Source organism: Chelonia mydas, chromosome 17 (assembly GCF_015237465.2).
Source record: "Chelonia mydas isolate rCheMyd1 chromosome 17, rCheMyd1.pri.v2, whole genome shotgun sequence".
In the NCBI taxonomy this organism is placed as follows: Eukaryota; Metazoa; Chordata; order Testudines; family Cheloniidae; genus Chelonia; species Chelonia mydas.
In genome coordinates this window covers 7,709,181-7,735,000 of record NC_051257.2, presented here as the reverse complement: position 1 = coordinate 7,735,000, position 25,820 = coordinate 7,709,181, and the positions used below count along the sequence as shown (strand labels likewise).

The 25,820-nt window shown below is 43.8% G+C and overlaps 1 protein-coding gene across 9 annotated transcripts in view; it reads left to right on the top strand.

Annotated features, from left to right (window-relative positions):
• ACACA (acetyl-CoA carboxylase alpha) overlaps positions 1–25,820 on the top strand; it is a 206,454-nt gene that overhangs the window by 134,224 nt on the left and 46,410 nt on the right. For all 9 annotated transcript variants that reach the window (XM_043531245.1, XM_043531243.1, XM_043531244.1 and 6 more), the window contains 4 exons: positions 187–307; positions 806–916; positions 20,209–20,352; positions 20,966–21,086. In XM_043531245.1, the coding sequence (XP_043387180.1) occupies positions 187–307; positions 806–916; positions 20,209–20,352; positions 20,966–21,086 (497 nt within the window). The remainder of the gene's footprint in view (positions 1–186; positions 308–805; positions 917–20,208; positions 20,353–20,965; positions 21,087–25,820) is intronic.

Sequence of the window (25,820 nt, the reverse complement as noted above, 5' to 3'; positions counted from 1 at the left end):
TGTAGGCCTGTTCCTTGGTGTTCCGCAAGGCAGTGGGTTGAGCTGGTATATAAATCCTGGCCAGTTTCTGCACACTACTGTTTGCAGCCTTACTGATATTTAGTCATTTTCCACATTCTTAGCAGTGAATTGGTTTAGCAAATCCATTGGATCTTGTGTCTCAAAGTCTGTATGTCTCCCCCTCAGGTATAAGATAACCGATATTATTGGGAAGGAAGAAGGACTTGGAGTGGAGAACCTCCGAGGATCTGGGATGATTGCAGGAGAATCATCATTAGCCTATGAGGATATTATCACCATCAACCTGGTAATCCCCAACTGCTTTCTCTTCTTGCAACTTCATCTCCTATTTCAGCTGAAAATTTGACAGTGGAGTTCAGAACGTACATCTAGGGTCAGACCAACAGCTGATGTAAATTGGCATATTCCCGTGGATTTAGTGGAGCGATACCAATTAACAGCAGTGGAGGATCTGGCTGCTAAAATGTTTTCTTTTTGAAACAGTGAGGTGCATTTCAGAGTACGTTTTTAAATGCATTTGAAAAGCGAAGCAGCTCTAGTTTGACTTAGTGGTCTGTTCAATTAACAAGCTATTGCTTTATTTTATTTTATTTTGTTTTATAAAACACATTCATCATTCATTTTTAAATGAAAGCTTAGGTTCTGGAGCACAGTTCTGCAGTAAGAGGTAGATTCTGTGGCCACAGAATACACAGGGGCCTGAAGTAAATGCACCAGACTGCTTGGGTCGATGCATTTTTGGAGGTACAATAGGATATGATGCAAATTTGATTTGTATTTTTAGGTAACGTGTCGGGCAATTGGAATTGGGGCCTATCTTGTCCGGTTAGGACAGAGGACTATCCAAGTAGAGAACTCCCATATCATCCTGACTGGAGCTGGAGCCCTCAACAAAGTAAGTTCCATGCATCAGAATTCACTTTTGATCATGCTCTTTGGTGTTGACTGTGTGAAATGAATGCGTGCTTCTGTGGGACAAGCCTTTTCTTGCACAACCCACGCCCTCTACGATTGGCATGGTTTGGCCCATTTCTTGTCTGCAGAAAAGCCACAGACTGTATGGATCAGGGAGACTGAATTCCCTTCTCAATCCTATGGAGAGTGCCTCCGGTCCAGAGCTGAGCGATGGGGCAGTATGCAGGATGCTTGCACTACTGCTGTGGGTACTGCCCCTGTTTTGTGGCTAGAGGAGTTCAGTCTCCAGGACTGTCACTTTTGCACCTAAATTCACTTAAAGAAAATAAAATCGAATGTGATTTATAGGAATGATGCTGTATTTGCGCTGAGAGAATGTGTCCTCCCCAGACCATAATCTAATCTAGTGTTGCCATTGTCTGCCTGAATCCAGTCCATGTTTTCCCCAGACAGCATTCTGCTCCATGGCCGTTCCTGTTTGGCGTGTGCTCTAGCGCAGGTTTTCTCTCTCTCTGACTTGCTTGTGAGTCTGTTCTTGGCTGCTGTCTGGGGGCGCACAGTGGACAGAATGTTGAAACAGAACAGCTGTGTTTAAAATGTGTCCCCCCCCAATAGGGCTGAGGAAATGTAATAGTTGGAAGTTTGCAAACCTCTCCCGTTTTGTCTTTTTTTTCTGTTCATAGAATTAGTCCATTTGAGCAATTTTTTGTTTAATTGAAACCCATGGTGATTTCAAGGATGACTCAGTGGATAAAAAAATCAGACATAATGTAACCAGTGACTATGATGGTCAAAGAGATACTGACCCATTTTGAAAGGCTTTGTATTCAGTCTTCCATTGACTTCAGTGGGCTCATGCTAGGTTGCCTATGTTATATAACTGATACATTAGGCACCCCCCCCACCCCAAGGTACTTTAGGGAAAGGTCCTGAGACTGAGTCCCTTGATCAAGAGGGCCCAGTCATGGAGGAGTAGGTGAACCCTGTACATGGGATGTGATGATTGTTGAATCATCACATCACATCACATGCTGGGCTGTGCTAGCCAGCCTTGCTTACTGGGTAGCTCAAACTCTTGAGAGTGTGGAAAGGAAGTTGGGATGGGCAGTTTTGTCAGTAGGGCCTTTTCAGAAGGTAGAATGTTTCCAGGGTTCTCTTAGTTTGGAGGAGCGACATTTTGGAAGGTGTGGGTCCCAGTCATCCTTAATCCCCTTCCCCAGGGTGTTGTGTAAATATTGATGGAGTGCTTTAGCATGTTCACGTGGGAGGGGCTGTGTTAATAATGATTATTATTAAAGGGATGGGACAGTTGGGCATCTCAGTTATTTTAGTGTCTTTTTTTAAAACTTTAAGCTCCAAGGAAACGTATTCACTTCCACTGCACGAAATGGCTCATGTTTCTTCCCAAGAGATGATTGTCCTTCCCTGCTGTCCCAGCTCCATTAATATCATGACCCCCCAACTCCCAGGCCATAACCCAGTATGAGCCCTGGCCACTCTGCCATTGTTCCTCCTGTCGAGGGCTTTGTTTACATGGATGTGAGGATTGCGCAGGCCTGAGTGTTTGTCTCCATTGTGCAGCTTTGTGCTTGGATGCTTGAGCACAAGCTGCGTTTCAGTGTTTCAAGGCGTGTCTGGCAAATAATGGCCACTACAAGGAAAATAGTCTCTCATTGGATAATTGCACTGAATAAAGAGGGCTCTGCGGAGAATTAAGCTGTGTTCCTGTCACCTCTGGGACACTCCAGCTTGAGCAAGCCCTTTCACAGGCACACCAGTGGAGGAGCGAGGGGTGCTTTAAGATCCTTTTAAAAAAGATGAGCAAATTTGGTGCTCACTGAAGTGTCATATGTTGCCTGGTTCTAGCATTTGGTGCAGGCAGGTGCTGTGCAAGCTTCCCCAGGTGACACTGCTAATGCACTTAGCCCTCATCATCTGTTCTATTCTATCTAGGTTCTTATACTGCACCCATCACCGTGTTAGCTGAACACTTGGTAGTTCAGTGTCTCCCTTTGTTCCTTCACTCCAGCGGGTCCCACCAGCTCTGGCAATAGGAAAGTTGTAACTGAAACTAAACCATGTATCTGAAAACTCCTGACTTTTGGGAGGCTTGGAATCTAGACTCACACCTGAATTTGGAGTAGTGTGACTCCCTGATAACTATGATCCTGATTCTCCTATCTCTGCTGTTCCAGTCATACACCTCTTGAACAGGGACAGCTGTGTGGGTGAGCTATGTGGGACATGGATAAATGTCCGCTGGGGCTTAAACTGAGATGACCAAACCCATTCCACTTGAGATTTTAAACAGGGTTTGAACTAAGAGTCAAAGGCTAATTCTCTTAGATCACTGTACCACCAGAGCAGTGGCTGTTTCAGATTTATGCTCAGTATCCCACTTTTTATGTGCAGAGGAGAGAAACAGTTTGCCCTTGAATTCCAGAGGGAGAATTCATTTGAATTTTCCTTTGGCTGGTAGGCCGTGCGCCCATTAGCCAAAGACTGATTAAACAGGATCTTCCCTTGTAGCAGTGAAGAAACTACTTTGTGGCATGAAGTATCCTGTTTGTTTTGATCTTTGCTTATATAAAACTCTAGCAGGATCTTTGTATCAGTTTTAGTTTTGGCTTTCGGTGATAAGCAAGTGAGACTTACTGATGCTACTTATGTGGGATGACTGGATTGAGGAGTGCCCTCTGGAGCAAAAACAAAGCATTTCCTTATCAGAGTTACGATAAAAGATTTACATCATCTCTTGCTCCAGTCGGGAGAGCTAGTGATTATGGAATTTAGGTGCTCACATACATTGGTTACTGACACCAACGTAAGAACCTAGTTAGATTAAAAAGACACTGCTTCTTTGCATTACAGCTGGGAGTGAAAATTTTCCAACATAGTCAAATGCAAGTAATTCTTCGTCTTTTTGCTATCAACTGTCAGCCACATATTTCTGGAGATTTGGAATGAAATTTACAGTACTAACTTACATGCTAGTGTTTTTGTAGGTGACAACAGTTACTTACGTGCACTTTCATATGTACACACACACACACAGAGTTTTCAAAATGTCGTCTTCCTCTCCTGGCTTTAAATGTTCACTTTGCTTCTTGGGTAATAAGCTGCATATGGAGATTCCCACAGACATGAAAGTGTCTTGGCTTCCAGAGAAGCAGCATTTTTGTCTGGAAGGTTGTTTCATTTGATTCTTGCTACAAAACACTGGGATCTTTCTCATTTAAAAAAAAATCGTGAAAAATAAAACATACTACCTCATCTGTTGCTGATCTTGTTCGTTTTAATTAGGTAGAGCCAGCCCCAAGGGTTGGGTGTAGAGGGAAAGGTCTAGCTGCCAAAAGCAGGCTGCAGCCTGTAACTTAGACAATGGGCTGAAATGCATTATCATTTTTAGCTGAAGGGAATGATCAGTTCTGGAGGTTATCTAATCATGTGCTGGCTGCTTTGCTATGTCCGTGTCAATGCTCTTTAAGTATGGAGTCAAATCTCCATAAGACACCAGATTTTGTGCAGATTCATTAAGGATGCTATCAACCTCTTCGCCTACCAGATGTGAAAAAGGAAACTCTACCACAGCTTCTCTTTATCCCTCCCCTCCCGCATCATGATGAATCTGCCTTCATTTACAGCCCAGACTCATACGATGGTATAAATTGGGAAGGATGCTATGTGTGGGGGTTCCAGGACCATGTCTTTTCTGTACCCCCTTTTGTCTTCCCCATTGAGCATAAGCAGGCAGTGGGGAGGTGGAAATGACATTTTATTCTGTGTGTGTGCGCGTGTGTGTTGAGCGCATTGACCCCCCTGAAAATTGAAATAATGATAATGCGCATCTCCTGACTGCATCAAAGTATCAGCACATCAAAAGCCAGGAGGCATGAAATGCAAATGATAAAGTGAAAGCAGATGGATTGTGCATGATCGCCTGATGCCCAATGAATTTTAAAAGGTGCCAGTTCACATGGGGAGAAGGGCTGAAATAAACACGTTATCCCTGCAATTTTTTTTTTTGTTCTTGCCGCTCACTCCTGACAATATTTTTTCACACTTCAGCGAGCACCCACTCCATCTCTCTCTCTCTCTCTCCCTCTCTCTCTCTCTCTCTCTCTCTTTCTCTGTCTACCTCGCACACGTCTCGGGTCATGTCGCTGCAGCTCCGGTGGAAATAATAAGATATAAACCACGAGGTTGTTATTTGCATAGAAATAGCATGGAGCCCCAGGCAGCATGGGAGAAGGACACAGAGATCATTTGTCTAAAATTTTAATGAAAACTTTTGCTGAGGCAGATTTCTTTTTTTTTTTTTTTTTTTTTAAACTTTTCCTTCCTCCCTCCCTCCCCTTCCTTCCCCTCCCCCCACCTTCCTTTCCTCATCACTGGCCTAACATGGTGCAATTTCAAATGAGATAAATGACATGCTGCCTGTTGTCCTGGTGGAATGCAGTAACATGTAAATTACAATTTGTTTCCCTTTTAATAGAAGTAAGGCTGAAGAGCCTTGCACTCCTAATTTAATGCATTGCATACATGGCTCAAGCCTTTATAACTGCACTCCATTTCAGTGCACACCTGATGTTCCCAATCCTTAGCTGACCTGTTTATAATTAGTTTGCATCTCTGTGGTTTTTTTCTTCTTCTAATGGGATTCTTGGCGTTTTGACTGTTTTGTTAATGTAAACAGTGATGTACAGTGAGGTCTTAGCTATGGATTTGAGTTTGGGGGGGCCGGTGTTAATGGAGGCTAGGCTGGGGCTTGAGAATTGGGCCGAGACTTTCAAAAGTGACTAGTGATTTGAAATGCCTCAGTTAGTGGGGTGCTTGCCTTGGGACAGCTTAAGGGATGCTGATTTTCACTGGGAAGGTGCTCATTGTTTTCTGAAACCTTTGGTTCCTAGATGCTGTGGTAATGGGGACATTACCATTTAAGATAGAGTAGGACTAGGAGTGAAGAGTCAATTGGGCAGGAATGTGAACAGGTGTACTGAATTATGCAACATCCAGAGTGGGAACATTAGCAATTGCCATAATGCATCACACCAATGATCCATCTAGTCCAGGATCCCATCTCCCACCAGGATCAGTACCCCATAGCAGAGAACTGTGGAATAATCTGCCTAGAGAGGAAGTTTCTTCCTGACTCCCATCACTTAGAGGTTGGCTTGTGCCCTGAAGCCTGAGAGATTTATATCCATTTCATAGATGAAAATAAAAGGATTAGAACTTTGGGGTATGTATATCTATATATAAACATTTAATCTATTTTTTTTAAAACCCATTGACTTTTTTGCTGAAAGCTAGACCTGTGTGAACTGTAGCTCTTTAGCTTGGGAGGAAGGGGAGGTGTTCATGTCAACTTTACTTGCTTCTGATCCGTGTGACATCTGCTCCACAACTCACACCAGCCAGGAATCTGGCCCTTAAATTCTATTTCTGGCTCTGCCACTGATTCACTGTGTGACCCCAGGGAAATCGGAATGTTTGCATTGGTCACAAAACCAGAGGGTCTTTTGAAAGCAAACGTTTTAAAACAACTCAGGGTTCTCCTAGAATATTTGCAAGGGCTGACTGTTTAGTGGGCAGATGATACCTTGACATGGGATGTCCTGCACTTGACGTGATTAGTGCCTGGTAAAGTGCTGAGTCCTCACAGCTACCACAAAGTGAATCATTACTCTGTGGCTGGTTAGGTTGTTGTAGTCACCACTTGATGTGTTGTTTTTTTTTTTTTAAACTGTCTTTGGTCCAGGCTTCCTAGATTGTTTCCTTCCATCATTGGCATTTCTCCTACCTCCAAGAAAAGAGGATGGAATGACAGTGCTCTGCTTTGTATAACCTTACAAATAACTTAAGTTCTAGGAGTCCCCTTGTTACAACAATGCCTAAAACGCTCCTCCGTGCCCTCAAAGGTGCACCTCTTCCTTTTGAAGTTCTTTGCTTTTCTGTTTCCCTTATTGTATTTGCTTTATAACAGACCTATCCCGGTCAGCTAGGGCAGTAGATGATCCTAACAGGGAAGCAAAGAAACCACAAGTCCTTTTTCCAAAGAAAAATACTCCTTTTACTTTGAGGCACGTTGATACTTTTCCCTCCTAAGGAAAGGTTCCTGAGCCTTGCAAACAAGAGCGGAGAGAGAACTTAGCACAGTCTTCCCTGGAACTCATATTAAATGCTGAAATTGACTAATAGTCAGCATTGCAAAAGCACTGCACTCCACATTTCAGCCCAATTTCAAAAGCCCCAGAATTGAAATAACTGAAGGATGGGAGAATTGCTGGTCTCAACTGTAGTGCATTGGCCGAGCAGTGTGGGGGAGTCTTGACAACGTCTGCTTGAGCTGGGCATAAGCCATTCCCTGAATTCACTCCATTAAAATAATCAACATGAATTGCTGAAACTGAAGTTAGTTCTGATCATATACCAAAGATAAGGGAGAGGAGAAAAAAATGGCCTCTTATTCTGCAATTTTATTACATGCTTTCAATGAAGTTTAGGTTAGTCCCTAAATTATGGTATAGTTATTGAGGAAAATAAAAAAAGCACCCAAATTTAGTGTCTAGCAAGAGCAAGATTCAGGTATATGGAGATTCATTGGGTACTAGATTAATAAAATGGCCTTTCATCTCTGGACATCCTAACATAAATCTCTCTGATGTTACGTACAGGCCCATGAGCAGCCCACTTAGCGGCTTTATTTATTTATTAATTTTGCACCATGGAATGCGTGCAGATATGTTGAGTCACCTGCATGCCAAAGGAGTTCCCAGTGGGTAGAGCAATGACCAAGAAATTTGCATCAGCTCTGGGCAGTATTGTATAGCTAAAATACCTTGAGATGCTCATTATACTTATCAGGCTAGTGAATTTGTGTGGCAGCATCTCCTAATGTACATTATCAGACCTGCTTGCTGGTATATCGTAGGCCTTATGTTACTAACAATTGGTAGAGATTCTCTTTTAGAATCTCTAATAGTTCTGCAGGAGAATCAGAATTCTGTCCCCATCAAATTCCAAATGCTCTAGTGGGCTAACGATCCGATACGTTATCTTTTCGTTTCTGTGAAATAGTGTGTGTGCACAAATAGTTTTGTTTTGTTTATTTTAACAAGTGCTAATCTCGTTGGTTTGGTCTGTCATGAAGATCTAAAATTTAACTTGGCTTGTATTATTTTAAAAGAAAGACGTTAACTACTAGGCAGGTGTGGCAGCTTTTACCTGGCCAATATAACCTGCTGTCAGCAGGTGTCAGTACATAGGTGTGAGGAGAACGGATGGACAGTCAGAAACCAAGCAAATGCAAAATGTTTAAAACAATACTGAAAATCAGGACTGAAGGTCAGAAGATCTGGGCTTTAGATCCATATCTGCCACTGACTTGCTGTGTGACCTTGGATATGTCATTTAATCTTTCTGCAAAATGGGGACAATAAGAGTTACCCAATTTGCAGGAGGGGTTGAAAGCTTAATTCATTAATATTTATTTGTAAAGTACATTTTACTCCTCAGATGGACAGTGCTACACATATGAGATCATTATTTAGAGTTACATGGAGAGGAGCACCTGCCAGCCCTGCTGCATTTACAGTCCAGCCAACATTTTGCATATTCCTCCAGCTTTATGAGGCTTTGTTACTTGGCTGTGAAAATTCACTCCAAGACTGAACTGTGACTACAAGGAGGTGGCCTGGGAATGATCTTATTTTAAGTATCTGTTCAAAATGCTGCATTTTACAGCTTGAAAAGTCCAGTAATCTCCCCCAACAAATTAAAAACAAGCAGGTTCTGAGCATGCCGATTTGTTTGGGTTTTTCTTCAACTCCAATTAAGGAGGCTGTGGGGGTGTGGGAGAGAGATTAATGGAAACTTTACAGTTTGGTAATTCACAATTTGCATTTTGAATATCTTAGAAATAAACTTAAAAAGAAAGAAGAATGCCACTGCATGTCCGATGACCTTTCTTGAATGCAGCTTTTATTAACACAGACACCGTGCACAGGCATGGCAAAGCCATTAACATGATAGGCATCATATTGTGTCAAGATAGGGTAGTATTTGTGTCAATCATGTGCCTAAGAATGAGTCCCTAGGGACTTGTTGATACAACAGGACATAATAGCTCTGAGGATTGGTTTGACAATCTGCATTTAAAAAAAAAAATCCCTAACAATCCCTTTGCATACATCCATAAAAGAATATCCCTGCATTTTAGACTCATCTCTGAATTGTCCTAACTTTGGTGGGTTGACGTCAGAGCAGTGTTGTGATTTCCATGTAGTTCTGTGAAGTTTAATTTGTGGCAGTCTAGGGCAATACGTTTGAGATAACACCAGATAGCTTTATCTGGTGGTCTCAGTCCCCATAATGTGGGGTGACTGAGCGTCTCTGCTTCAGAAGGCCCTGCAACTGGACTAACAGGTGGTGCTGGATGTCAAGACTGGCAGAACTTTGTGGGAGGCCAGGGCTTGAACCGCCGGGTGAGCTCTGGGTCAGGATTTGAGAGGAATAGGCTGAGCGGCTCTTCTGGTGCTGTGCCCACACACAAGTGTAGCAGGCCAGGACTGACGTTCGTTGGCAGAGCTGTGCAGGGAGGAAAAGGAAGCTTACACTGTCTGTCTTGTACCAGTGCTCGGTCGTTCAGTATCACAAGCACTCTTACTTACCTTCCAATTTCACAGTGTGAAAAAAAAATAAAAACCCCTTTGGATACATTGTTGTCAGTTTAGGGGAGAGCAGGGTTTGGTTTGGTGTTTTTTTTGCTTTAAAATATGGACTGTGCAAAGCTCTTTTCTTGAGAACCGAGGCAGGGATGTCTTGGTGCCTGCTCAAGTTGACTCCAGTCTTGGGATTAGATCAAAGCAATCATGTGAGAGCAATCATGTGAGTTAGAACAGCAAGTGCCGTCCCTGTCATTCAAAGAAGCATTATAATTATTAATGCATGATATGAATCTTTCTGTAGTGGCAGAGCAAGACTATTAGGCGGATACGTATGGGCGCAGTGTGTTTGAGAATGCTAATCAAAGCGGGCCTAAGAAATGTCAAACGGAAATTGACACTCCACCAGCATTAAACATGAGTCAGTACCTCTTGTGAATCTCACCAAGGTTACCCTGTTCTTGGCTCAGGGTGGTGGGGGAAGGAGGAGGGGCTGCTGGCTCTGTGTCTTGGATGGATGCATTAGAGGATGCTGTGGGAGCAACGGAGTGATTTGCTGACGGAGGGCATTTTGGTCACTCAACCATCTTGGAACAGGTGCAGAATCTCAGTGTGCTACTGAACTGCACTGCACCTCTCCACCGTAGACAGTCATTACTCTCAGCCCCAGCAAAGTCAATTTGTGTTGGGAGCCCGAATCTGAGTGCAGCTCAGGCAAGGGAGCCAATATCAATTACCCAGTGTTGGTAATAGGGGGAAGACAGTGTCTTGTTCTTTTTAAATCACCCCCTTGAGGGGCACTGGAAGCTTTTCCTTTTTAGGTAGGTTGAGTGCATGTTGTGTTGGCCCACTAGGTGTATGTTGCAGTTGGCCCCCTTGGTAACACAAAGGTTCTCAGTTCTCTGCAGAGAAATGAACATAAGCAGGACAGATGCTTGGACTTCAGGCAAATCCAAGTATTTTCAAAAAAATAAACACCTATCTCCATTTATTCAGTTTATTTTTAATTGCCTTGTTTTAAGTGGTTATATTTGTATATTGTTCCCATTAGAGATGATTTACATTCCAGACATCCCATTACCAGTCCCTTTATGTTTGCTGAGGGAAGAAAGTTTAATAGATTTCTGTTGACTTTTTAATTTTCCTTTGCACAAATATCTGTCACTTTTAATATGGAGCTCTGTTAGTACATCTGTATGTGTATAAAGCTGGGCAGATACCTGCATGTATATGTGGATGTTTATTCCTGTGAATAGGGACTGCTACCTCTAGCATACTGGCCCACATTCTCCCTACCTGAATTTCTCTCTGTAGTTTCCAGTGAACATGTTGTGTAGTGTTGCTGTGCTTTTTTAACCAGTTCCCACATTTCGCCCCAGTGATGACTGCATTACAGGGGCTGGTGGCCTTCAGGGAATATCTTCACCACAGAGTTGTGTGATTGTTACCCAGGTGTGCTGAGTCTGGGTGTGCGTAGCCACACTGCCAAGCCATACCTGTATCACTGTCTCCTCACTGGTGCTGTACATGTGTGTTGCTAGATGGGGGCATAGCTGATGGTTCTTTGTACTGCAGTAAGCTCAGTCACTCTGATTCTTGCTCAGTGAGTTGTGAGAGAACTTCTCTGTCCTTCTGGGCACATGGCTATCGGTACTAGCCTGCCTCCTTCCTGCAAAGTAGATGGGTTACCAGCACAAGTGGAAGTGATGTCAACACCTGACTCGGGACAGCTGACTCAGGCTCACAGGGCTTGGGCTGTAAATTGCAGTGTAGATGTTTAGGCTCGGGCTGGAGCCTGGGCTCTGAGCCCCTGCGTGGGGAGAGGGGTCTCAGAGTCCTGGCTCCATCCCAAGCCCGAACGTCTACACTGCTATTTCTAGCCCTGCAGCCTAAGTCAGCTGACCTGGGCTCTGAAATTCACTGCCCCAGGTATTTTTCTCACCGTGTAGACACACCCCTAGTGTGGGTTGAAAGCACTACCAGACGCTGATCGGCGGGGTTTGTGCGTGAATGAGGAGACTAGGAACAGCTCCTGAGAGAGCCTGAGGATAGGTCTACACCGCAAAAAACAAAACAAAAAGCCTCCACCCAACCAACCTGCGGCTGCGAGTCTCAGCTCCCAGGTCAACAGACTTGAGCTCGCACGATGGGTTAAAAATAGCAGCGTAGACTTTCTTGCTCAGCTGGAGCCTGGGCTTCTGGTGCTCTGCACAGAGGGTATAATAGGCAGGGTGGCACGACTGCCTCTCCACTTCCTTCTTACTGCCACACCGGAACCCTCCACTGATCCCTTCTCTTCTTCCTGTAATGTATACATTCATATGTATTAGTCTTAGGTTTTTGATGCTCGTTAGTGTTTTGATCATTTCCAAAGGAACTTAGATTATGCCCAGGATACCAGGTTTCAAAAACTGCAGTCTCCTGCCCCTGGTCTTGTCTAGTCAGCGACAACCACCAGAACTGCCTCTCCTGCCTGAGAGGAATTCATATCTCCGCGAAGTGCAGTATCTGCTCGTCTTTTCCCAGACGAACACAACAAGCACAAGAACTGTGGCTTCAAAAACACCTTATATCGTGTGCAGTGAAGCCCTAGTCAGATGCAGGCTGAGGAGACCCCCTCCCCTGTATGTCAGCCAGGAGCGTGCCTCCTAGTACTGCCTTGGATTCCAGAGTGAAAAGGAGAGAAGGGAAAGACCCTTCATCTGAGAGTAAGGGATACTCTCACAAACGTAAAACCAGATCTACTCCTAGACATTCGAAGAGGAGAAATCCCTCCCTGACCTGTCCAAGGTTTGTCTTCATGCCCGAGCCTCGGGGACTTAGCGGTATCAAGTAAAATGAAACCCTTGAACCTGAAGGACTGGGAATCACCGGTGCCCTCGAAACCCACCAGGGTAGAGACTCATTCATTGATGATACTGCTATGACCCTGTAACAAACTGCCATTTACCTCTACCCCGGTGGTATGGAATTACAAGAGACATTCTCCGAAGGGGCCGGTGACTCTTACCACTCTGTGGGTTTGGGAGGATGAAGATATTCACTGATCTTCCTCATTATTGGGATCAGTCCTCACCAGAGAGACTCTAACACCAGTGGGAATTGAGGACTCTCTGAACAGAGTCTACCTCCTAACCCATCCACTAACCACAGTTTCCCGTCAATGGGATTGATGGAGCCGGATCTGACCTTTTCATTGCTGGGACGGTCGGACGTAGTGGTAGAACCAGATTCTCTTCACCTTGAGCCCTGAAGGGATCAGGAATCTTCTGGAACCAGGCTCAGGCACACAAACAAGGACTGCTTCCTCAGGACTGGTGGCACCAAATGCCTTGGGCACTGCTGCAACATACTTTTGTTCCCTCATCTGGCCTTATTGGGGCCCATGGGATCCCTGTGCGTGATACTTGGAATCCATGTGATCCAACAGGGAGTCAGATCACCTGTCTTCTACAAGAGGTCAACCAGAACCTCTCCCCAAGCTTGAGGAAGATGAGCTGCTACTGCCAGCACCCCCAGGGATATCATCCTCATCACCCGATGAGGTGGTTGCTCCAGCCTCACCACCTCCCCCAGGTGATCATAGACCATTTCAAGAGGTGTTACGGAGAATGGCGCAAGCGTTCCTAATCTCCTTAGGAGGAGGTCCACTACTCTCGACCTAAGCTCCTGGCTATACTACAGCCTCCGGAATCCAACTGGGCTGCACTGTCTGTAAATTAAGCTGTAACAGACCTGGCAAGGTCTATACAGCACACGGCCGTTCCCTGTGCCCCTACCCCCAAGAGGGCAGAAAAGCAATACTTTGCCATGACTAAGGGAGTGGAGTTCTCGCTCACCCATCCTGCCTCAAACTCCTGGATGGTTCAGGCAGCCACGGAAAGATCCAGACATCATCCAAAGGCCAACCCCTGCAGATAAGGAGGCCAGGCACCTAGATCTTATGGAGAGGAAGTCTACCAGCCCTCCGCATGACTTGAAGAGGTGTCCCTGTTTGATATTTGCAGGGCAGCTACATGGCGTTCCATCCTCACATTCACCTAACTACCCTGCAAATATCAAATGGGCACCTTGGAGAGATGCTACTGTCCCAAAGGATGCATCAGCAGGGGGACATCCTTTGGGACAGCTGTTCTACCGGCAGCTATATCACTGACATCCTCCCATCTCCCTCCTCTCTGAGTACTGCTGGTCAGTCACCCACAGTGAGACACACACAGGGACCAGCACTCAAAGAAGAAAGGGAAGTTACTTACCTGATTGTAATGAGTTCTTAGAGATGTGTGCTCCCTGTCTGTATCCCACTGCCTGCCCTCCTACCCCGTTGCTTCGGATCATGACAAGATTCATGGTAGAGAAGAGACTGGAGAGGTGGTCGGTCCGTCCCATCCCTTATGCCTTTTGGTGTGAGCACAAGGAAAGCATGGGCACAGGCATGGACCAACGCACACTGCTTGCAAGAACTTTTTGGTCTCAGGCACATGGAGTCCATGCGTACCCTCAGTGGAATGCAGAGAGGGATCGCACATCTCAAAAAACTTCAGTTACAGTAAGGTACTTAACTTCCCTTTGCTGCAGTTATGTGGTCTGTGTGTTGCCTCCTCCCCACTTGTCCTTGAGCATCCAAGTGTATTTGCTCTCTTCCCACGCCCTTGCCCCCCCTCCCCCCAATCCAACTCCACCATCACCAACGCTGGTGCCTGGATTTGCAGTCAGCAGCCATCTCCTATAACCATCAGGCTGTCAGCTTTGCAGCCCCCCCTCCACCTCCCACCTCCCCCATCACTCACCAGAGGAAAAAGAGAGCTGGAGCCAGAGCTTGAAATATATCATGCAATAGTGTATCATGAATTTCTTGTGAATCACAGTGGAGAAACAGGTTTATTTATTTCAGAGACTTTAAATCAATATAAAGTAGGTCTCTTCGTTCTGAAGCTGGGATGGAGTGTGAAAAAATGAGCCCATTGTACTCTTAAAACTTTGGGGAAAGGAGATGACAGCTATATAATTCCATTTACCAGGCACTAGGGGCTTTAATGTGAAGGTGACAGGGAGCTCTTTGTGCATTTAGAGCACCATATCTTCTAAATAAAAGATCTGTAGACTTGATAGTGGAGCATAGCTCTGACTTTAATAATCTCCAGACATTAGACCGAGCCAATATGTTCCCAAGTCAGAAAGGTCCCCCACCGAACGCTCGTAAATTAAAAGTGTAGGCAGTGCACACATTCATAGATTAGAAATGCAAGAGCTGCAATCGGTTTCCAACAGGAAGTGCAGAAAGAGAGGAGGGAGGTGTGAGGTGTTCATGCCACCATGTGAATAGGATAAAGACTCAAGAAACAGTGTTTAGAAGCACAACTCTTCATCGTTTCGAGGGACGTGCTTCCTGTTGGCATCCTAATCTAGGTCTGTTCTCTTGTACCCACATGCCATTTATCCCATCACCTAATAAGTTCGTGTGCAGAGCGGAAGTGCTGAGTGATAAAAATGAAAGCTGTAAGATGTGCTGAGGCTCAGCCACAAATAATGGTACACCTCTACCCGGATGTAATGCTGTCCTTGGGAGCTAAAAAAATCTTACCATGTTATATGGAACTTGCTTTGATCCACCGGAGCCCGCAGCCCTGCCCCCCGGAGCGCTGCTTTACCGCGTTGTATCCAAATTCGTGTTACATAGGGTCGCGTTATATCGGGGTAGAGGTGTACTTTGGCTTTAAGTCAGTGAAATGTGAATTTTTGTGAGACCCTTATTTTGATCATTTCTCTTGTGTTTATTAATGCTGCCAGCTATCGTGTGTGTCTTTTTCCAATTCTAATTTCTGACACACACTATATAAGCTGTGGGATATAAATTACCATTATTATTATTTGTATAAAATGCAGTGTTCAATTCTTATATATGCGCGCGCACACACACACTATAGTGTGAACATAATAGCAGGTTCAAGCACTATATTTAAGGTTGCCATAACCGTTTCCATTCTAGCCCTGTGTCCTCAGTTCCTCAGATCTTTCATCTTTGCTCTCACACACAGGCCACTAAGTTTTCAGCAAAACTAGTTTTGTAGTTAACTGCCTCAGTGAGTAACAGCTCAGTTGTTGGAAAGGTGTCTAAGGAAGGCTGCTGGCTGTTAAGATTTAGAGTGCATGGGTGCTGGCAAAATTAACATACCGATCTTAGAGAACATGACATTTATATTAACGTTGAAGGGGAATTTTCAAAGAAGTGAAGGGCAGTTAGGTTCCCAATTCCCCTTTGTGCTTTTGAAAATCTCCCCCAAAGTCAATATAGATACTAATTTCATTGTCATAATGGTCCATTAAATAAGTAGAAAAGACTGAAATAGATACTACATATGTATCTAAGGTTGTAATATAAAATACTACATTATCTGAGAAGTAGAATTTGTTCATGTAATTAAAGGCTGTATTGTAATGCATGCAACATTAGATTTGGCATTTCCTTTTGAGTACTTAATTGTGCAACCGTAATGTTCTGTTAAAGTACAGTTTTTTTGTATAGAGCATATTCAATATATTACTACTTAGCTGTGTGAAAGGTCTGTCTTAAATTAGTGAAAATATGGGGCTCTAGGTGGCTTAAAGAGATAGCGCTGGGATGTGGAGCCTTTTACGTCTAGTTTGCCTTTCTGAATTTGGCCCAGATCTGCAGTGACCAGAAGTCATTTCCATCTCAAGGCCTGTATGAATGAGTTGGTCTCAGTCCAGTTTCTAGATTATTTGTCATGGATGTGCTATGAGAAGCATTGTGATGGTATTGATGGGATGGCTATTAGTGTAAACAAAATCAGACTTGTTTACTAATACCCCTCCTAGATCAAGGGAGCAGCTATCTGCTGCTGCTCAGAAATGCCAGATCTGAGCTGCTGTATCAGAAAGCTGTAATTATATATAAAATGCAAAGACATTGAGATAGAAAGCAGGGGATCAAGTGCAGCCTGGCCCCTGCCTAGAAACATCAGAAACGGAAGGTGCTTCTGTTACTGGCAGCTATGGGCCATCTCCGCATTAGTCACTCGCTCCCCATAGCTTCTTTTCCCCCTTATTGCAGAGTGTGTGAGAAGGGGGCAGGGGAGGGATTGAGGAGGGGGACACAGTCTTCTGATTTTTGTAGCACTTTCACTTTCTTTTAGTGTCGGGATCCAGTAAATTTTAATTTTAAGCAGATAATCTGGTTTCAGAAGTTCGGTGTCTAATGCTTCCTTGTTAATGACTATTCTGCTCTGATTATCTGCGCTATCAAATTAAGCATAAAAAGAGATGTTAGAAGTACTAGTATGCAATTATATCTGTATAATATGCATGTGCTTTTTAAAAATCAGAGCCACCATCATTTGCCACTCCTCCTTATTTCTCCATGTTTTCCCTGCGTCCAATGGCTGCTGGGCTTGGGAGCTAGGTTTTCTACTGGTCCCTTAAGTGCTTGGAAACCTCTCCTCCTAGGAAGTAGCCTCTGTGCAAAGTTAACTCTTCCTTGAACATGGTCAGATCCATAGAACTTCTGCTCACCATAAGGCTGATGATGCTGGCTGGTGCTGCCCTGACTTTCTCTTGAGTAAGATGCTCCAGTCACCACCACTTCCCTCCTAGGGTATTTTAAAGCCACCTGCTTGGCTTGTCACAGAACCTCCGTTGTCGGTGTTTGCTTTTTTGAATGGGTTTGTTACGGTTTTGGATACACAGCTTGTTCCTAAGCGGCCTTTTGCACACGGGCCTTGTGTAGCGTTGTCTATCTGAATTATCTATCAGCTTTTCTAAAGCGCATTAGTGTCTTTGCTGCCCGTGTGTCCCATTGAAGAACACCCCTAATTGCACAGGCATTGCTATTGTACTTCTCTAGCCATTTCATTCTGCTTCACCCTTGCACATTTTCTTGCAGAAACATTTATACAGTAATATACACTGCCCCATTTAAAATTGTTAATTGGAGATTGAATTACTTGTCAGCCTTTAAAAATGTAGTCCTCTCAGGTCAGAGATGAGGTAGTTAGCAGGGCTAAATGGATGAGCTATTGCATTAATTTTTTTCTCAAGCCAAATGATCATTGTCTATAAGCTGGCTAGCCCCTCCGTGCCTTTTAACCTCTGGCACCTTAGCTGAAATCCAGTCTGAAGCCATATATGTGAGATGAGTTGGCAGATTCTCTGCTCATTTGCAAGTAGATAGGAGAACACACACAAAAGAAGTGGGGGACGATGGAGTCCAGCAGTTGGATGCCTAAGTGCCAGATTGCATGCTGGGACACACCCACCCACCCTGTAGTGCCGGGAACGTGGTAGGGTAGTTTGCTTTGTGCTTGAATGGTGGTTAAACCAGAATTTAATTTTCTTTTCAAGATTGCATATACTCAAATTACTCATCCCTCCCAGGGCACTCAGTCCATAGGTTTGTGCATGCCCCTGTGTGTACATACATGTAGTATGGCACACAAATTAGGTGAGCTACCATTCATCAATATTACTTCGTAGGCATCTGGGAATCATGATGCCTCTGCTGACAAATACACTGATAAGTAAATATGGCCCTCACTCAGTATTACACAGTGATTTCAATGGCACAGAGCCTCCCAATGCTCTGCCACTTCACTCAAATGTCTGGAGCACTCGGGAAAAGGAACTGCATATTTATCTTGATCTCCAAAAAGGGATTTAAGGGCAAGAGCAGGCAGTATATTAGACTGTTTTCATTGCCTGTCAGCAGCAGTAAACCTGAGCTGTCTACAGTGTCTCTAGATAAGCAGTGGCCCATTTTGCATGTACGTACGTTTGCATTCATTTGAAGATAGGGAGTTTAAATTCTTTTTATTTTTATTTTTCTCCGTGGAAGGTGTTAGCTGGACTTGTGTCTCACATCTGGAGGCCAGTCTTTTCCTGTCCCTGAACCTGTATCTTCACTCCTGGCTTCTCAATTTGTGGGGATAAAATGCCGGTCATGGCACAAGATTTTTCTTGTGTGTGTATGGGGAAGATAAAGGGAAGTGGGAGCCAGGAACTCCAGAGTTCAAATCCCATTTCTTACATTGACTGCCAAGCTGTTGGGCAAGTTTCTTAACCCTTCTGTCTTGGTTTCCCTGTGTGTAAAATTTGGATAATATCCTTCTCACATGGGTTTAACGAGGATTAATTACTGTTTGTAAAGAATTCTGATGTCTGTGACTCCATACTCCAGAGGCAAGTGAGCTTGCACCGGGCGAATGGGCGCAGATCTTAGAGGTTTCCAGACCCCAGCTATGGTCAATCGTTGCCATGAAGAATAAGATCTGAGTACTTTAGCTTAGTTTTATGATCTACAAAAACTTTGGTAGTTATGCATGCTATCTAGATGGATTGAAATCCCAGCTCTTGGCCAAATCCTGAGAGGTGCCGAGTGCTGGCAGCTCCCATGGAAGTTAACAGGAGCTGCAGTGTTGCTGAGGGTATCTGCCCCTCTGAAATTGACCGCCAATACTTAACTCTGATTCTAGTCATGCACGTACACACAACAAACCACAGGATAACAGAATCATTTCAACAACTTTTTATTGTAAAGGGGACTTTAAAATAATTAAGCCTCCTACTAATTTCCCTGAAATCTTTCTGAACGAGATAGGTTACATTCCCTATGGGAAGTTTAGAACTTCAAGTCATTTGCATTCATGAAGATGAAACCAGATCTGAATCTCACTTCCTCAGTGACAATGCTGCCCTAATGACTTAAGTTTGCTTCTGTCTCTGGGTTTTTCCCACAGCCACATTTCCCCCCAAAACTAGCTGTTTGAGGCCCGGGGTGGAGGGATTGGTTTGAATTTGTTTTAGATCTAAATGAAACAGGTAGGTAATGCCCTCTGCCTGTTAGAAAGACTCAAGCCATAAAAATAACAAACGGCATGTATTTGCTAGAATGTCAAAGTTATGAGTTTATTTTGTAATGATGTGCTCCTGCCTTCATGAGGTAAACTGGCTGTGGCAGAGGTGTTATTAGTAATATGGACTCAGTGGAGCAGAAAGCCGAGTGACCGAGAGATCAGTGTATCAGTCAGTGAGAGGGCAAATGGAAAGAGACAGCAGGAGAATGAGAAAAGAGCTGCAGTGCCTGGTCTGAGATTAGAGATGGAGTCTCGTAAGAGAATTGAAAGTCCAGCAGTCACAGTCTTATTCTTCCTGCCCCCTCCAAGGAGGAACCGGGTCTTTGTCTGTGCTCACGTTCTGTACTGGGTTGTGTGCAGGGCTGTGGTTTTTCCCCCTTAAAGGCCTAAATGTGTCAGTTCCACTTCTGTGTTTTACACAAGGGAAGCTTGGGTCTAGTGAACTGAACTCTGGAGACCTGGTTTCTAGTCCCAGCTCTGCCACTCTCTGGCTGTGTGACTGAAGGCAAGTCATGTAACAGATGGGGGAAACTGAGGCAGGAGAAATAAAAGGTGACGGGAGAGTGAATGTTTATATAGCACTCAGGGGTCTAGAGATGGTCCAGGTATTTATTACTGCTGCTGTTCAAAGAGCTTCCCCAGCAGTGACTGCTGGAGTGGTAGGACTGGAATGCACACGCGGGCATGGGACAGGCTGAATACAGGCTTTGTTGCCCTTTCTGTTCCCCTTCTGAAAGGTGCTCGGACGGGAGGTGTACACCTCAAACAACCAGCTGGGTGGGGTCCAGATCATGCACAACAATGGTGTGACGCACAGCACTGTGAGTGATGATTTTGAAGGCATCTACACCATTCTGCAGTGGCTGTCCTACATGCCCAAGGTAAGTCTTGTTGGTGCAGCAATGCAAGGTGCGTAGCCTATACTGGCTAATGGCATTCACTTAACTCAGTTCTTTGGGGCACTGCAGAGGCCACTGGAGAACGGCCAATTCCCTGTGCACATCACCCCTCTGGCAAACTGTCCATAGTCATCTGTGCAGCAGGGTTTTTACATGTACAATTGATTGTCTTTTATAGAAATGATGCTAAAAATTTCCCCTCCCCAGCAAAGTTACTGTAGGTGTGAGTTGTTCTGCAGCCAGGTGAACGCACAGATCACCTGTCTCTGGAAACAGTGGGTGGGATGAGTCAGGTGGCTTTGGTCACCTTGATAAAATTAAATCACGAGCCCGGTAGATGCTGGCAGCACCTGAAGCTCAAGAGCAAACCAAGTGCAAAATAAGCCAAACGAAGTCTCACGCAAGTGTCAAAGTGAATGTACCATCTTCTTCAGACCTTTGCAAAGTCATCGGGATGCTGCAGTCATTGGGATTGTCTGGAAAGGGGGCGCCCACTGACATCAGCCAGTTTGTTTGCATTTCTAATGTTTGGCGCAGGGCCATGAATACCGTAGGACAATTTATCCCATTTGTTTGTTTTGCTGTTTGTTTTTAGAGTGTATCCAGCCCGGTGCCTACCCTCAGCATCAAGGATCCTATAGACAGAGTCATTGAGTTTGTTCCCACCAAGACTCCCTATGATCCCCGCTGGATGTTGGCTGGACGTCCTAGTCCAAGTATGTACATCTGTCACACAGGCTGTGTGAGAGTTCAGCTGGTTTCAAGATCTCTACTGGCATTCAAATGACAGCCTGAGCTCCAAAATATGTACTTCAATCATGTAACTTTGGCATTTATCAGTACTGAATATTGTTACTGATAGTATGCTAATGATCCGGTATTGAATGGCCGCTGCCTACTAGCTTCAGAGTGGTGTGGTTATAATTAGAAAAGTGGGGATACTGTATTAGCAACTGACTCGGATTTAAGTGCGCTGAAGCCACTGCAAGGATGACCATGTCTGTGATGAATCTTTTATGTATTGGAAACTGTTACTCACTCGGATAATTCTTACTCACGCAAGTAACTCCATAGACTTCAGTGGGAGTATTTGTGTGAGTAAGGACTAGTTGCATAAAGGTTTGTAGATTCAGGCTTTTTGTGTGTCAGATGTAGATAGAAGAAACCCAGGTGAGAAGATGATGTAAAAAACAGGAGGTTGAATTTTGGCAAACCCCAGCATTACTAAATAAAACTATTTTAATAAGTGGCCTATTGAAACCAAACTAAGCATAAAATTGTCAAAAGCACCTACATGATTTACAGCTTGCCTGCACAAACATTTACTTCTTAGCAAGCTGGGGTGTGACTCTGTCAACTGTCCACATGCACCCTGCTGACACCCATTAACAGTTCGTTAACTTGCTTTGGTTAGTCCTATTTCAAAGAGGACCAGATCAAAGCAAATTCTTCCATCCATCTAGCTGCATATACTGGGGAGAGGTGTGGGGGTTGGGGATGGGGGGCGGGGGGGGGGGAATGTTGACATAACTATGTCACTCGTGAAATTTTTCACAGCCCGCAAGGTTGACCTAAATTTTAGGTGTAGACTAGGCCTTAGTAATTTCTGAGAATGGGACTTCAGGCCTGGTCTACACTAAAAAGTTAGGTCAGCCCAGGAAAAATCCACACCCCTGAGTGATGTAGTTAAACTGACCTAATCCACGGTGCAGACAGTACTAGGTCAATGGAAGAATTCTTCCATTGACCTAGCTATCAGCTCTTGTGGAGGTGGATTCTGTCTCTGGCCTCGGAGTGTCTACACTGAAGCACTTCTGCAGTGCAGCTCTGTCGCTGTAGCATTTAAAGTGTAGACAAGCCCTAAGTCTCACTGACTTACAATGAGATCTAGGTTCCTAAATGCCTGAGTCACTTCTAAAATGGGACTTGGGTGTCGAAGTCCTGTAGGTGTTTTTGAAAATTTTACCCTCAGTCTGCTTCTACAAAATCATATCAATTAAGACAAAGGGCGCTTCTGAAGGTGGGTTTGATTTTGTAGTTGTTCTGCTTGAGTTTTGAAGTTCCCTAATGATGGTGCACAATTCTTCACTTTTCTCCCAAAGTAGAATTTTTTATTTCAAATTCTGCACTGAATACATTTGAGAGCAGTTAGGGTTTGAAATGGAAATCAGAAGGTAGATGTTCTAGATGACATTTTCTCGCAGACATTGCCCTGATGTCCTGGTTGATTTTATTTCCTTGAAGATTAACAGGAAAGTGCCTTTTGAGATGAAAGACCCAGCCTCAATCTCAAATGCATCATGAGGCCTCCTGGAAAGCCTGCTACCACACCCTGAATATATCGCAATACACATTCTGCATTTGAGATTTGAAAATGACCCTGACACTATCCAGGTTTGCTCCTGGACTGGAAATATTTTCCTCTGCTTCAGTAACTAACCAAGAAGCCATGTGAATGTTCCTATTTGAAAGGAGAGAGAACGGATTGGAGCAGGGAATCAGTGCTGAAGCCAAATGTATCATGTACTTTTCAGAGATTATGAAATAAACAGTTTGAGATAAAAAAACAAAATTTACACATGATAGTATGTAAGTTCTGAGTACTTAAGAGAGCATGTCTATAATTCAGAGTTGCTTTTTATAGTTAGGGAATTGTCCCTTTTTTGGAATTTAAAACCTCCCAAATAAAAGCCTTTATCATAAAGACAGGTTTCAGAGTAGCAGCCGTGTTAGTCTGTATTCGCAAAAAGAAAAGGAGTACTTGTGGCACCTTAGAGACTAACCAATTTATTTGAGCATAAGCTTTCGTGAGCTACAGCTCACTTCATCGGATGCATAAAATTAAGTGAGCTGTAGCTCACGAAAGCTTATGCTCAAATAAATTGGTTAGTCTCTAAGGTGCCCCAAGTACTCCTTTTCTTTTTATCATAAAGGAATCCATCTCTAACTAGCTTGGCAGACCTTACACAATAATTGGATTGGAACCATCGCAAAAGATTGAACCCCCTGCTGCTCCCTTTTGGAGGCGTGCAAGAGATGTGCGGACAAGCTACCAACTAGGTGACCATTATCCCCGCTGTTATTAATGAGGTTTGAGGGATAAAATGAGATTTGTGATAAACTAAGTTTTCCGGTTTTGGATAATATTTTTTCATCGTCTCTCCAGTAATTCATCCAGCTGTCTGAGTGCAGCTAACACCAGCTTCCAAATCGAGTGACTTCAGATTTTAATTTAGTAGAAGCGTTAAGGAAAGCAGATGATTCTCCGTGATAAGTTAAAGCAGATATCTCCTAGGTGAAAAGTTAAAGCCATTTATTAGAGGAGATAGTGCTGTGATATTCTTCAAACTGACACCGGACACGAGGCCAGAATCTAAACGATCAGCTTTGGGCTCATGATAAAGAGATAATTTTGAAATGGATGGTCACATTTTACAGTGGGGCCACAGAGGCAAGGAATGTAGAACACAGTAATTACAAGTTTGGTCTTGATAAAACACTCTCCATCCTGTTTAAGTCAGCAGAGGTTAGCTCGCTTGGATCTCCACTTTTAATTGGTTTTAGACTTGGGTTTGTGGAGGCAGAGGTGCTTGTTCAAATTAAAGCATTGCTCAGAAGCTGTGTGCCCAGGGGTAAAGCTGGGAGGCTGCGTTTTTGCGCAAGCTTTGTTGCGGGCTCAGTGAAAAGCAGCTGCCTGCAGAGTAATTTGTATTGCCTGGGTGAGTAGAGTATTCTGAGTACCATGATTTGGTGCTTGTGGCTTCTACGGTCTGGAGGACTGCGGAAAACAGACCTCTCAGCATTTCCTGTCTTTTGTTGATGTTGGCTCAGACAGTGGCCAGTACCAGAGAAAAGTCAAATCCCTCCATAGCTCCCTTTCCTACTCATTAGAGATGGGGCCCGAACTGAAATCCTGGATTTAACAACCCTGGGTCATTTCAGAATCCTGAGCTGAATGCAGAGCTGAATATTACAGTTGGCCCTGATCCAGTGTCGGAGCATACTTAGTTTTAGAAATCTGTGTTCGGAAAGTAGATCTCAGTACAAACTTTGCATCTAGGGTCCATTCTCTAATAATGATGCATTACTGCCACCTGCAGGCAGTCCTCTTGCACCCTGAAACATGACATTTGATTACCCTTATTTTTGCACAGACGAGTACAAGCATTAATGTCATAAAATGATGCAGCCTCTCTTTATTGTTCCTGGCAGTGTTTGGCTTGATGAATATCCCTAGAAATGTAGAAGAGGTAGGAAGGAAAGGTAGTCTTTTGGTGAAGGCACAGGACTTGGAATCAGGAGAGCTGGGCTACTTAACCTTCAGTGCCTCAGTCTTCCCATCTGTAGAATGGAGGTAATGGTATTGCACTCTGCCACACAGGTGTGTAATAGCGAGGCTTTATTCCCTAAGAGTAAGGGAGGTGCAGCTGTTACATTGGTGAAAACCAAAGAACTGTCTGTAAATTAAATACATAAAAATACACTTTAATCTCCTATGACTCCAGCGGTTTTTAAAGGTCCTGCTCTCTGCTACACTATTATCAACTGCTTTGAATGCATATACAATACCAGTCAACAAGAATGCTGCATCACACAGGGATCTGGTCAGTCTGTTGCAATCACTGATATAGGAGGACATGAAGTCAGATAATGGATTGCTCTTACAAAGCACTGGATAATTTTATAACCAGTTGTGTATGGGTAGCACAGTCAAGGTAATCATGCTTCAGGGCACGAGCTTGATTTTCTTCAGGGTCAGGAAGGATTTTTTTTCTCTTCAGCATTGCACAATCATCTAGGAGCACTGTTAGAAAAGGGTTTGTGTCTTTGAAGCATCAGGAATTGGCCATCACCATTTGCAGGGAAATGGACTTGGATGGAAAGTCTGATCTAGTATGCTAACTATTAAGGTTCTCTGTAGCATCTGGAACGAACATGCACGTTGTGTAGTATATCTTTAGTAGAGCAAGGATTCACTTTATGGGCTATACATAGTGATTCAGTCCTATTATTTTTCCAACGTATGATGCACACAAATGCAATGTCTAGTGTTCAAATATCATTAGCTCATTTATTCTTAAATGTGTGTCTGTCTACAGCATTTTTGGCAGAATCGAGAGAAAATTGTAAGCTAGGTTTTGAAAATAGAAATAGGTATTTTGAAAAACAACATCTTTAATGACTTGGCAGCCTTCTGACAAATGTATGCAGTGTCTTGAAAAAAACAGAGTTATTTATTTAAAAGCATGCAAAGTCCCTCTGCTATCCAAACCCCATCGTTTAACAATAAATGATGCCTTTGCTGATAAATGACTCTCTTTATGCAGACTAGCAAATGAAATAGGACATGATGGCTGAAGGCAGACAAATGCTCAGCAGTCTAATGCTCCCTTATATTGTCATCTGTTTGTTTTTTTAAAAAAAAATAGACAAAAAAAGCAGCTGAGCCC